This window comes from Ascaphus truei, chromosome 11 (assembly GCF_040206685.1).
Source record: "Ascaphus truei isolate aAscTru1 chromosome 11, aAscTru1.hap1, whole genome shotgun sequence".
In the NCBI taxonomy this organism is placed as follows: domain Eukaryota; kingdom Metazoa; phylum Chordata; class Amphibia; order Anura; family Ascaphidae; genus Ascaphus; species Ascaphus truei.
The window spans coordinates 41,270,146-41,284,333 of record NC_134493.1 but is presented as its reverse complement, the minus strand read 5'-3'; the positions used below and the strand labels follow the sequence as shown (position 1 = coordinate 41,284,333).

General features: G+C 47.8%; 1 protein-coding gene and 1 long non-coding RNA gene across 2 annotated transcripts; one reads left to right on the top strand and one right to left on the bottom strand.

The window, feature by feature from the left end:
• Positions 1 to 1,803: 1,803 nt before the first annotated feature.
• On the bottom strand, positions 1,804 to 3,454 carry LOC142462984 (urotensin-2 receptor-like). Its single transcript, XM_075565184.1, has one exon. The coding sequence runs from the start codon at positions 3,411 to 3,413 to the stop codon at positions 2,289 to 2,291; it is 1,125 nt and encodes a 374-aa protein (XP_075421299.1). The 5' UTR covers positions 3,414 to 3,454; the 3' UTR covers positions 1,804 to 2,288.
• A 4,503-nt stretch (positions 3,455 to 7,957) lies between these two features.
• Positions 7,958 to 13,752, top strand: LOC142463276 (uncharacterized). The gene is made up of 2 exons (XR_012787402.1): positions 7,958 to 8,626; positions 10,726 to 13,752. It is a non-coding gene; the product is annotated as an uncharacterized LOC142463276 (long non-coding RNA).
• Positions 13,753 to 14,188: the final 436 nt, after the last annotated feature.

Genomic DNA, 14,188 nt, shown 5'->3' with positions numbered 1-14,188 from the left:
AATACATTGTAGCTGCTGGGTTACACTGTCTGAGGGATTGATTTGAAACTTAAAAGGCGGCCATTTAGTGAACCCTGGGAAGCAGGATTTTGCTGATCGATCACTTCCCCCGATCGATCAGCAGTTTAGGTAATTCGTTTTCAATAAAGGTAATCAAATGCTGTATAACAAAAAATATATATATATATTTTTTTTTACATTTTTAAGCTGCTTGGATTGCCCTTAAAGAGACGAACCCCATTCCAGTTAGAAATTCCCCAAACAAAAACAAGAAGCTCCCGCTCCGAAATATAGTCAAGTCAAATATTACTTTTATGTTAGTGCAAACATATGAATAGCTCTCAAGGTTAAAATGTCAAAAGGGGATATAACTTATCAGGTAGGAGTGCCGGACACGCGTCACCTCGGTGGTGTCAGACGATCCCAGCGGGAGAGTATGTGGGGATGATTCCGGAAGGTAATGTCGCAGGGGGGAGGCAGTATTATGGAATAGGCTTGGAGGTATTGCTGTAGGAGGAATTCCTTGTTCAACACGCTGCGCGGTTTCTTCCTGGCGCGGGGAGAAAGTTCCGCTGCATTCAAGTGAATGGGACGGAAGTCCTCTCCAGCGCCGGGTATGAGCTGCACATCGGATCCAGACGGAAACACCGGTGCTCGCCCCCGAGCGGGGGGTACAGTAATCGGGGGGCTGCGTGGGTGGCGCGTTACTATCAGATTTCATGGCTGCCTCTCCGCCAGGCGGCGTTTATCTTCATGCACACATATCAAATGTCACTTTTATGTCTGAAGCGCTTTTTCCCATTATGTGTTATCTGTATTATTTGTTATTTATATGATTATCACGTGTGTTACTGCTGTGACGCGCTGTGCACATTAATGGCGCTATATAAATAAAGACATACATACATACCACATGAATGAGAAAGACATACATACATATATTTGTTATCACAACGCTGTGCCCAGGACATACTTGGAACCGAGAGGTGGCTCTCAATGTATTACTTCCTGGTAGCACATTTTATAAATATATAAACACAAATAGGAAGGAATCACTGGAGAAACCATAAGAACAGGTTTAGCTGTAAGCCGGGGGCATCTTTATTTCTTTATGTTTTTCTTATCTGCTTGTGAACGTTTCTCCTGGAAATGTCTGTAACGTCCTGTTCGGGGGGGGGGGGGGGGAGGGGAGGGGGGAAAGAGGGGGGTCGGGGTACTGACCTCCTGGCAGGACAGGATTGATCTAATCCCCTTATCTCTGGAATCCAATAATAAAAAAAAAAAGAATACCCCCCAAACTCAGTGTCCCAGCTGTAAAAGATAGTAAACGAAAACTGTCAAACTTGATACCTGATGAATTCAAATAAAGATGAAAGTATTATTAGTATTATTAGTAGTATTACCGCTTATTTTCCCCCTCACTAATCATATTGCTGCCATTGGTTCACTTTTGCCTAGATAGGAACTGATCCATTACCCATTTTACCTGCTTCATTGATATGAATGGATCTTGTAATCGGTCAGTAAAAGGCATCACTACCCGGCTGCATCTACCGAACCCCAACTCTGCCCCTCTGTGTAGGTGCAGAATAATGCAGGTGTTCCCCTCAATATCCGACTGGCACCCTCTCTCTCTACCTTTAGGACCTTTCTTAAAGCCCACCTCTTTACCGAAGCACACGGGTAGCCCCGATGGCTGATACTTTACATCTTTACATTTCATGCACTGACCTTGCCCCCCTGCAGACACACTTACCGGAACCAACTCCCCCCCCCCCCCCCTCTACTGTCTGTAAGTTCTCCCAACGTACCACTTCGGGCAGGGACTCCTTTTCCTGTTGTTCTGATGCACTTATTCCCATTGGAGTATAATATTATGTCACGTGTATTGTAAAGCGCTATGTTTCTGGATGGGGCTATATAAATAAAGATATACATACAGTACATACATACAGTACATACATACAGGTGTGGCCCAGCTGTCGCCTGCAGTACATCACTTTGCACATAACCGTACACCTCATTCCCAACAGTAGCAACTGCCCAAGTACAAAATATGGCTGTGTGTACGGACCCCCGTCAGAGAGCTGGTGTTTCAACACGTGGGGGTTTCGCTGCCGAGGTGTCACATGATAACGATGGACACTGAACGACACTCAGCAACCCCTTCGGCAGTGAATGTGTTAAGCCCATCTGTGCATTCTGCTGTCCGGCTGGTGATGTAGGTTTGAAAACTCCGCGGTACCCACAGTTCATGGGGTCACCTGTGTCACCGTTGCGTATGGCTCTCACACTGTACTGGCCCCTTCTACAGGCCCCCTTAGCTGAGCAATGACAATGGTCTCCATGCAGAGGTGACTTCCTGAAGACACTGACCTACAAGACGAGAGCCTCGCTGTCCTCCTGTTCAGGGTGCGTGCTCCCCCATTCTTGTGCCGGCTCCGCAGGTACTCCTTGTAGTTCTTGGAGAGCAGGGTGTACAGGAAGGGGTTGATGCAGCTGTTGCTGTAGGCCAGACAGGTCACCAAAAAGTTGACATACACGGCTGTGTTACCGCTGAGGTTGCCCGCTGCCTGCCAATAAATGCTGAGCAGCTGCCAGACCCAGAATGGGATGAAACACGCCCAGTAAGCCAGAACGATGCTGACGATCATGTAGAAGACTTTCTGCCTTGGGCAACTCTTCACCTCCTTGTTTCTGAAGACGTTGGTTTGGGATTTCCAATAGGTTGTTGCCATCTTAAAGTAGAGATAGCAGATGACCAGCCCCGGGGCAAGGATGCAGGTGTTGAACAGGATGGTGAGGTAGACTTTGTATGCGTCCAGCTGCCAGGTTGGGTGGCACATGCGCTTGGTGATTCCATCCTGGACGCTTGTTCTCAGGTCTATTAGTATCATGGTTGGAAGCGCGAGGAGGAAAGACACCAGCCAAACCAGGCAGGTGATTGTCCTCCTGTAATCCCTGGAGCGGCCGATGGTGTCCAGTGGCTTCACCACGGCGAGGTACCTCTCGGTACTCATGACGGTAAGGATGAAGATGCTGGCGTGCATGGTGAGGAGGTCCAGGCTGAACAGGATCCGGCAACCGATGTCCCCAAAGTACCAATCCTTCAGAAAGTATGTGCAGACCACAAAGGGTATGGTGGATAAGTACAGTAGATCTGCCAGTGCCAGGTTCACGATGTAAATGTACATGGACCCCGTGAATCTCATAGACATGTTCATCACCACTAGCGTGTACATGTTTCCGCTCACCCCAACTAGGCACATGACAGTAAGGACACTCCCTAAGAACGAGGTCACCACCATATCATTAGTGACTCCGCTGACTCCCAGGGAAGTATTTGCGTTAGCCGTGATGTTCCTCTGACCCAGCGGCAGAGCTGTGTCCTCCCATGAATCCATGCTGCTCATGTGGTGGCTTCCGGCAGGAGTCTGATCACTAAACCATCCACGACAGGCCACGGTCGGGTAGTATCTGAAATAAAGACAGGGTCGGTATGCAGGTATTTCTGTACGAAAGGTGCAGGATTCAGACAACGTCTCTCGCGTTGAACGGCTACATGACAGGCAACGCACTATATGTATTTCTTTTATTGCATAGACTAACAGTTTTAAATAAGAAATCCAACTGTTACGACAGAGAGACTGGGATTTTAGATCAGCATGAAACTATATGTCTGGCACTGTGAGTATGAAAGAAGTACAGACCAAGCCGGATAACTAATACCAGATATAGCACGGGAACCCATATTGGGAAAAAAGTATAAAGTTCTTTAATGAGGCATATACAAAATAGTAATGGCCCACGCAAAACCTCCCACGCGTTTTGCACCTGAAGGAGTGGGACCATTACCATTGGACCATTTCTATTTTGCTACTTACGTGGTCGGTTTAGTGATCAGACTCCTGACGGAACCCAACACATGAGCAGCATGGATTCTAGGGAGGATACTGGAGTCGTTGGTATTGGATACCCGACCTGCTGTTGCTCCATACTTTTGTTCTATTCATTCTTTGCGCTCTACTTGGGAAGCGGGCACAGTGGGACGCACAGAAGGCTACCTACAGCTACACTAACAGCTGCCACAAACAAGACGGCTGCAAACACCAACCACTCCGGGTTCTCTCACAGGAGATAAGATCATTACTTTCCTCCCAGGGCCTGGGTAAGTGTTAGGGGTTAATGCGATATATTTATATCTCAACTCAACAACGTACATCTGAGTACGTATTTAATACAAGCCGCTGTGAGCCTGATGGAATGTAAGTGAGAGCTTGAAACTTACTGCCAGTCTCCTATTGCCATCATTACAACCTCGCTCCGTAGAGCCAAATACCATTTCACCGAATATTAAGCTGAAGCAACATCATTTTTTTTCATTCACAAAAACAGTGTTACCTTTCGGGATCTCTGTATTTATCCCGTGTCCAGTGGGAGACTCTGCGGGGACAATAATTCAGCAAACAGACTTTCCCCCAACTACTTTGCTTCCACGTTGTAAGGATGAGGTCCGTACAAGACGCCGCAGATCGGAAGAGGCAAGCGGAAGAAATGGCTGGAGAGATGTATCTCCAAGCGCCCTGGTGAGGGTGGATTCCTTGCAGGTAGCTGGCATTCACTGTATGTCGGAGGGTCTGTCCTGGCTGACAGATTCAGTCCGTCAGTGGTGACATTGGATACCGAGGCTGGAGCCTCATTTCTCCAAGTTCTCTTGTTGAGTGTATCGCCGCACATTTAGAAAGCTTTTTGATCTGTGTTACTTACCACAGTTGAGTTGGTTTCACAGGGTCAGCGCTGTGATGGAGAGCGCACGGCTGCCTTATCGAGGGGGAGGATTCCACCTGCTGTTAGGATGCAGAGATTAGCAGCAGCGCTGATAGAAGTGCCGAGTATAACCAGGAGGAGATGCAGATCAGATGACCGTGTCTGCAGCATCTGTGTGCAACCTGCACACACCGTCTGAGCTCTGCTCGTGCAAGTACTTAGACAGGATGCAGAGGGTGGGATCAGGCTGGGAGGTAGGTGGGCTCTGTCCCATTCTGTGCGGGCACGAGGAGGAGGTCCAGCTGGATGGAAGGTACATTCCCACATCCCGAGGAAGCACAATCCCATGACCATCACCTGTTATCTCACCCAGATGTAAAGCTTCAGATCCTTTCATGCAGAAAATGTTCTAAAGTATTCAGCGCGTCACTTATAGCAGAGGTGTGTGTGACGTCACTAATACTGTATAATGATACAGTATGCATTTATAAATACACGCTGCTCTGCATGTTACAGATACGCGCTGCTCTGCGTGTTACAGATACGCGCTGCTCTGCGTGTTACAGATACGCGCTGCTCTGCGTGTTACAGGTACAAGCTGCTCTGCGTGCTACAGATACGCGCTGCTCTGCGTGTTACAGATACGCGCTGCTCTGCGTGTTACAGGTACAAGCTGCTCTGCGTGTTACAGATACGCGCTGCTCTGCATGTTACAGATACGCGCTGCTCTGAGTGTTACAGATACATGCTGCTCTGCGTGTTACAGATACGCGCTGCTCTGCGTGTTACAGATACGCGCTGCTCTGCGTGTTACAGGCACACGCTGCTCTGCGTGTTACAGGTACAAGCTGCTCTGCGTGTTACAGATACGCGCTGCTCTGCGTGTTACAGATACGCGCTGCTCTGCGTGTTACAGATACGCGCTGCTCTGCGTGTTACAGATACGCGCTGCTCTGCGTGTTACAGATACGCGCTGCTCTGCGTGTTACAGATACGCGCTGCTCTGCGTGTTACAGATACACATTGCTCTGTGTGTCACATACAGATACTGCTCTGCATGTTAGACACACTACTATGCTTGGTACACACACTGCTCTGTGTGTCACATATACACTGCTCTGTGTGTCACATATACACACTGCTCTGTGTGTCACATATACACACTGCTCTGTGTGTCACACACACACTGCTCTGTGTGTCACATGTACACACTGCTCTGTGTGTCACATATACACACTGCTCTGTAGGTTACAGGTACACACTGCTCTGCGTGTTATTTGCGTATAGTAATCTGCAGGATTATACAGAGAGCCATGAACTGATTGCCTCTTGATGTCTATATTATTTATGGACTGTTATGGTTGTTAATAAAAGCTGTGACCTGTTTTACTCCAACAACCATGGTGTTAGTGCACTTATTTTAAGGTGGGACTTGAGGGGAAAAGAATCGATGCTGGGTAAGTCATGAATAGATGTTGTATCTATAGTGTACGTATATTTAGGTGCAGAATGTAGCCAGATCTGGCAGTATACACCGAGAGTACACAGGGGAGTGAAGCCCTATCCTGAAGAGCTTACAATTACAGTCCAAGTGTTACAAGTTACCCTCCAGTATAAACACATACGACCAGCAGCAGCCAATCAAACGGCTTTGCGTGGCGAGCCTCCCGTCTCTGCATGCGCTGCTGTTACATATATAATCTCAGCCTGTGCATTCACACGAGAGAAAGCTTACACCTGCAATAACATCAACATAAAGCCCTTCCAGATAAGAAAGCGCAATACAAGAGATACTCGGAAGTCCGATCAATAAGTGACAATCCTCTGTCTCTCAGGTGGGGCGACTCTGTGACTGGCTCCCCAGTTGGTGCTCGATGGTGACAGATGTCCCCTTGTGTCCACTCATCACTGGGTTCCTGGGATACGCTCTGTACACATTATCTCACATCTGTCCTACATGAAATCTATATCAGTATCAGGCGCAAACCAATGCGTGTGTGTGTGTATATATATATATATATATATATACAGAGCAATGAATATCTGTTTGAATATGTGCAGAACAAAGCTATGTACGTTTAGATATGTGCTGAGCAATGTATATCTTTATACTGTTTATACCCTCTGGAGACTACTAAGTAATGTAAAGGGTTAATAGCCTTAGTAGGTTAACTGGGTGGGATCACTCTGGATTGCCCCTCACCACCATGTGATGAGGATGACTATGCAAAAGTATTAGAAGGATATATACAGCTCCGCCCAATGTTCCAGAAGCAGGTTCCTTGGAGTTCAGTTAGAGTGCCTCACCATGAGCCTTGTATATATGTTTAAGTATATACAGTAGTTATGTGCATTAAGGATGTCCTGTCACCATTTATTATTTTCAGTTAAGGAACGTGCCCTATATAGTTAGCGCCTATACTAATGGCCCAAGATTGTTCTCATGTGGGAAGAGGAGTAATCATGTGCTCAGCAGGGAGCTCTCAGGGTAGAAGCTCCGGAGAATGATCGGATCGGCCTCACCGGAAGGTCCTTAGTAAACTCCTGATGCAATATGTATGGCCATCACAGGGCCGGTTAAACTGATTGCCGGGGGGGGGGGGGAAAGTGTGGGGCCTCTGTAAGTGCCTCTTGCCTTCTATCCGGCTTCGCCTCATCTTTGCCATGACAACGTGATGTCGTGTCATCAAATGATGCGCAGCGTCGCAGAGATGAGGAGCAGGAGGACATGCCGGAGCAGGTAAGACGCCCCGCACACTCCACCGGCACCGAGCCACGCAAACCTTTAAAGCCAGCTCTGATTGGCCAAGGTATGTCGCACACAGTAATGGGACACTGATTTCAGAAAAGCAGTCTGTGCTCCTGTAAGAGGGCAGAGGTATAACCCGGGAGACATAGATTTGGGGGAAATAACCATTGGTTTTTATTTAGCCCGTAGCTTACAAAAGGCAGCATACAAAATAAACACAACAGCCTATCCCTTTGTAAGAGCTGAGCCACACTTCCCCGTCTCTATCTGCAGGGCTGGGAGGGTAGGCCTCTGACCCCAAAGACCAAAGAGGTACCTGGTTTCAGGGGCTCTTTCCCTCAGTCCGGGTCGGGGTTGGTGTCCGTGGGGTGCACCCTCTGGCAGGTTCCAGGGTTCGCTGCATGCTGGAATAGTGGGTCTGCTTCCCTGGGATCTCTCTGTGCTACAGAGATCCCCTGCAGATAAAGCAGGAGGCATTTCTATCTGTCTGATGAGACAGGTGAGACTGGCTAATTGTCTGTAGCTGCAATTAACCAGCTCACTGCTGGACTCATCAGCTTGATACCGGCTTCCTATTTGGGTCCGTATTTAGCTGGGGTTTAGTCCCTTTCGCTATCCCCAACAAGGGTGCCCCTGAGATGGGGCACTATTAACGCTATGCAGGAGATTGCCAATCTAATCAATACTAAGGGAAACAAGCATAAGTACCTCCCCAGCAAAGGAGCGAGAGCTACCAGGGGAAGTAGCACAAAGTAACATATTGTTTCCCACCAGTTAATGTCAGAAGGGGTCTGTTTTTTTGTATGGAGAGCATTGTCAACGGCTGTGAATAAAGTTCTTGTTTGTACTATAAAAGCTCCTGGTGCCTATCATTATTCTATCTGCATATCCACACCCAGCCTGCACTGACCCAGCACCCTGAGGAGGTATGAGAGACTGAGCCCAGCCTGCACGGACCCAGCACCCTGAGCAGGTATGAGACTGAGCCCAGCCTGCACTAACCCAGCACCCTGAGCAGGTATGAGAGCCTGAGCCCAGCCTGCACTAACCCAGCACCCTGAGCAGGTGTGAGACCGAGTACAGCCTGCACCGACCCAGCACCCTGAGCAGGTATGAGACCGAGCCCAGCCTGCACCGACCCAGCACCCTGAGCAGGTATGAAACCGAGCCCAGCCTGCACAGACCCAGCACCCTGAGCAGGTATGAGACCGAGCCCAGCCTGCACTGACCCAGCACCCTGAGCAGGTATGAGAGACAGAGAGAGAGACAGAGAGAGGTTGTCATCAGCCCTGAGGAAGCCATCATAGCGAAATGCGTGTGTGTATATTTAAGTAATAATCCCCGAAGAATAGGGCATTACTGGCCAATAATGCCCTGGCTGGAAGAGTTGAAGCCAGCAAGGGCATTATTGGCCAGTAATGCCCTGTTCTGAGGGGATTATTACTATTATAGGCTAAATGTAGGCTTATTTCATAAATAATAGACACTTTTGTATAGTTAAATAGATTTTTTTATTCAAATAAAATGGTAAATACATGAAACCACCTCTATACACTCTTACACTGCAGCTATTTATATCCACACACTGCCGCCTCCTCTGTACACACACACACACACACACACACACACACACACACACACACACACACACACACACACATTGCTGCTACACACACACACACACACACACACACACACACACACACACACACACACACACATTGCTGCTACACACACACACACACACACACATTGCTGCTACACACACACACACACACACACACACACACACACACATTGCTGCTACACACACACACACACACACACACACACCACACACAACACAGTGCCTCTACACACACACATACTGGAGCTCTAGACACACAACACAGCACCTCCTCTACACTCACTACACAGCACCTCTACACACACAGCAGCAGCTCTACACACACACACAGCAGCAGCTCTACACACACAGCAGCTCTACACACACACAAACTCTGCTGCTACACACACATGCTACACCCATAAACACTGCTACTGACACACACACACACACTGGAGCTCTATATACACACACACACACACACACACACACACACACACACACACACACACACACACACACACACACACACATCAGCTCTACACTTATACAAACTGCTGCAACACATACAACAGCACAACACACACACTGCAACCACAATAAAAAATGCAGCCACTTACTAAACTTTGCAGACTCCCCCCCAGCTCTACACACAACACAGCACCTCTACACCCCCCCACACACAACACTGCACCTCTATACACAACACACTTACTTTTTTGCAGTCTTCCCCCCCCCCAATTCAACTGAATCTGCTCAGAAAATCTCAGTCAGCTCAGGAGGGGGAGGAGTCAAACCGTGGCTGATACTTTTTGACCAATCCCCTGCCATGTCTCAGAGCTTTACTTAATTCAAACCAATCCCCATACCCTGTCTCAGCTGTTCTGAAAGCTGATTGGCTGGAAATAAACAGATTGAAAACTGCATTTTGCAAACTGCTGAAATTCGGGGCATTACTGTGGATAATGCCCTGAATTTTAACCAATCAGAGAGCAGGGTTTTCAATAATGCCCTGAATTTTACTGCTTTAGCCTATAATTATATTTACAGAGCGCAATATACTGTGTAAATATTTGCAGGACACTTTGAACCATACATTGTACTCAAACTTTATACTAATCGTAGTGTTTCAGATTAGTTTTCAACAGTGTAACACATTTACGAGCTACGAAGGAAAAAATCCTATCTCTCGTTTAATGAACACGAACCTCCCGCAGTGCATCTGGGACTCTGACATCATACAGTGACATCACTTTAGTTAACATCTGTTCATTGTCTACATCATGCGTCTTATATAGTGTTAATCTACTTAACAGATCTACCATTGGGCACATTTTCATGGCGATTGAGCGAGAAATATATCAAATATGATGAAAAACGAAGCAAACTTTTTTTTTTTCCTGGACACGGTGTACACAGGGGTGTATATCTACAACAATGCATGTTGGTGCAGAGCAATGTCTATATGTGCAATGTATATCAGTACAGAGTAATATGTGCAATGTATATCAGTACAGAGCAATGTATATCTGTGTATACACAATTAGACAAATGAATATACACAGAGTAATAAATAGATGATGTCCGGCTCTCATCCCGGCAGGTGCAGAACTTCCCGCCCCATAAGCTTCTTGTGCTGAAGATGATACAATGTATCAACTTGGAGACTCACTGGAGGTGAAGAATCCTTGCCCAGAGTCCTCGAGGAACCCACGTGTGGCCATGCTTCCCCTGCCAGCTGCTAATTCCTCCCCTTTGAGATGTATTGTAACCCTATTTAATGAGGTCTCTTGTATAAGAGCTGTCCTATGGGAGCAGGGAGCTGCGGTTCCTTGAGAGGGTCACTAATGACTCTTTAATAATCGGGGGAGCATGTGAAGGACGAAGTGCAGCATCTGGATCCAGGTGACCGACATCCGGGTATGTCCACGACGCCCCCTGCACGAGGGGGGGGGGGGGGGGATGATCGGGTCCCTGGATGTCAGGTGACATCTGCCAATGTGACATCGGTGGCATTCACATGGGGGTGCTTTCATGGCTGGAGGGGCCCCCAGTGCAGTGCGGTGTAATATAGGGTGCAGTGCAATGCGTGAATGGGTTAGCAAACAATTGTTTTCCTTTCTGTCCCGTCTGTATTGTCATTTAAACCAGCGGTGTGCAATCTTTTCCCCCTGCGCCCCCTGTCTGCTCTCCTCCCCTGCATGCGCCGCCCCTCCACATTGCCATGGCAACACAACATCACGTGATCCCGCGGCGACATTTGTTGCTGGGTTACCATGACGACGCGTCACTGGAATCCATGGTAAGTTAGTTATAGATGCGTCGTGCGGTCCCCGCCATTTCATTTAAATGCTTTGGGGGAGAGCATGGGACCTCTGTAACTGCCGCACCCCCCCCCCCAGATAATTTTGCGCACCCCCCAGTTTGCGCACCGCTCCAGGTCTGTTCTCTGTCACACACTTTAGTTCCGTATTTCTTTTGTCATTTTAAAATCTCGCCGGTAGTGCCACATTTTGAGCCCCAGTTTGTTGCGGTTGCACAGAGCGCTGTCTCTCCCGTACATCAGATGGGTCATTCATAACGTGAGGAGGAAATATGCAATAACATAGTATTTCTGCACTGTAACGTGTCAGCTGAAGCAGGGGTGCTCAACTGCAGTCCTCAAGCCCCCCCTCCACTTCCCCCAAGTCAGGTTATCTCAGCTCAGCACAGGTGTCTCAGCCTCTGATTGAGTCACCTGTGCTGAAGCAGGGACTGATTGAGCCACCTGTGCTAAAGCAGCGATATCCTGAAAACCTCACCCATTGGGGTCACTCTTTGGGAGGCAGCGTCCCTCACTAGGAGGCAGTGTCACTCACTGGGAGGCAGCGTCACTCACTGGGAGACTGCGTCACTCACTGGGAGACAGCGTCACTCACTGGGAGGCAGCATCACTCATTGGGAGGCAGCATCACTCAGGAGGCAGCGTCACTCGCTGGGAGGCAGCGTCACTCACTGGGAGGCATCGTCATTCATTGGTAGGCAGCGTCACTCATTGGGAGGCAGTCTCACTCACTGGGAAGCAGCCTCACTCACTGGGAAGCAGCTTCACTCAGTGAAATTGCACACTGGCAGCAGAGTTGTACAGTAATAGTGTTAGACGGTGAGTACATGTGTGAGAAGGACGTCACTCGGGAGCACTTGGGATCCCATTATCACACTTTGCATGTTGAAGTCTAAAGAGATTTATATCAGATTTCTTCAATCCTTTCATGCGAAGAGATGATGATCGTACCGGTGATGCATTTCCCTGACAACTTTCCTCCTTTCATTCATGTTCCACAAGAAGTACAGAATCCCCGTATCCTTTGTGAGCATCTCTGCCACACTTACAGGAAGGGTAACTATCCCCCGTGACCTTGTTACTTTCCTTTTTGCTGAATTAAAAAGGCATCACAGAATAATCTTCCTGTGGTGTTAATTCTGTCTCTCTCCCCCACATTACACAAACTGGTCATTAGCCGCCTAAAATAAAACCCTCACGTTAAAAAACGCCCATTTGAGTGAGGATTAGACGTGCTCCAACATATAAATGCAAACTGTACATCAACCACAAATCTCACTCATTGCGAGACGCCTTCCCTTGGGAGGCTGTATTTATCAGGAGCAGTGGGTCGCATTCATTGGAAGACTGCATCAACCTCTCCTCAGCACTGAGTGACACTCACTCCCAATACGGGCAGTGTCACCGTCTCACTGGTATCAGTCACTGAAGTCTCAGCTTTTTGTATCCCAGGCTTTCTAGTAACTTCACTAAAAAACATACCCCTCCCCCCCACACTCACACTCAGTCTGTGCTGCATGTGGAGTGGAGTCATTGCGGTTGATCCCTCATCCTGTGCCCACACTGTGGGAAGCTTTTATTATTACCCCCGATGTGTCCCCTGAATCGTGCTCACAGTCACAGAATCGCTGCGGAAAAGCAATGGCTAGAACCGACGGGGAGAACGGTGTAATTAAACCACATGTTTCCATGACGCGCTGTGAACAAATGGAAATGGAATTGTCAACATGTATCCCTGCAACAGGGAGAAGCCACCATCTGAGGGACTCGCGTCACAGTGTTCAGGGGTCACATACGGACGGGGGGCGCTCTTGGGTTCACATGCACAATATGTCACCTGCTGCTCTCTGCAGGGGATCCGACTGACAGCTCATCCTCCCTCATTAGTAGCGCTTACAGGGCTCTGCTACATACAGGGACAGTTTCTGCACCCACGGAGCACTCAGCCACAATCCGGGGGTTATTATACGGAGGCTGCGGGAAGATGAACTTCTAACAATAAATCATATTCAACCAAAAAAACAAACAAAGAAGCCCAAAGCTACTCCCAATGTGACAAAAATACACAGTGCAATACCTATATATTCTCTTGAAAAAGGGTCATTTAGTTTAACCCTTTGGCCAAAGCGTCTTAAGCCTGCTGCCACTTTCAGGGCATGACCGTTAGCAGGTCCTAACACTACCCGAGTTAAAATTCTTATTTACCTCTATAATTAAGGGAAGAATGATTTGCATTGGATCTGTCATAACCCAGCAAAATGAAACTGACCTGCCAATTTGTGTGTTTAATAAATCATATTCACTAAGCAGCATTTTTTTTTTGTTTTGTTTTGTTCACGGCATTTTACAGATGTGTTTTATCACCGCAATTTCTGCCACGTTTTGCAGCCCAAAAGTTGGGGTTTATATCCATGGGACGTGCCTTGGAGTCCCAAATCTGTCAGGTTAGGGATGCTTTTTCTGTCCACCCCTCATGCAGAGAAGCAAGTATTGATTTGGTTGTTTGCAGCTCAGAGTTTAATAGATTCAACTGTAGCAACGACACAGATTAATCCTGAGTGTGGGACGTTCATGGCGTCATTCTGCTGCTCTTAAATGTGTATAACACAAGGTAATAATAATAAAACATTTAAATACCCCTTATACTAATCCCATGTCAGGTTCAAACACTGCACTGTAAAAGCCAGAATAAACGTGCAGTGTGCATTATCTGCGGGTTGTTATAATATGGCTGCCTCCACGC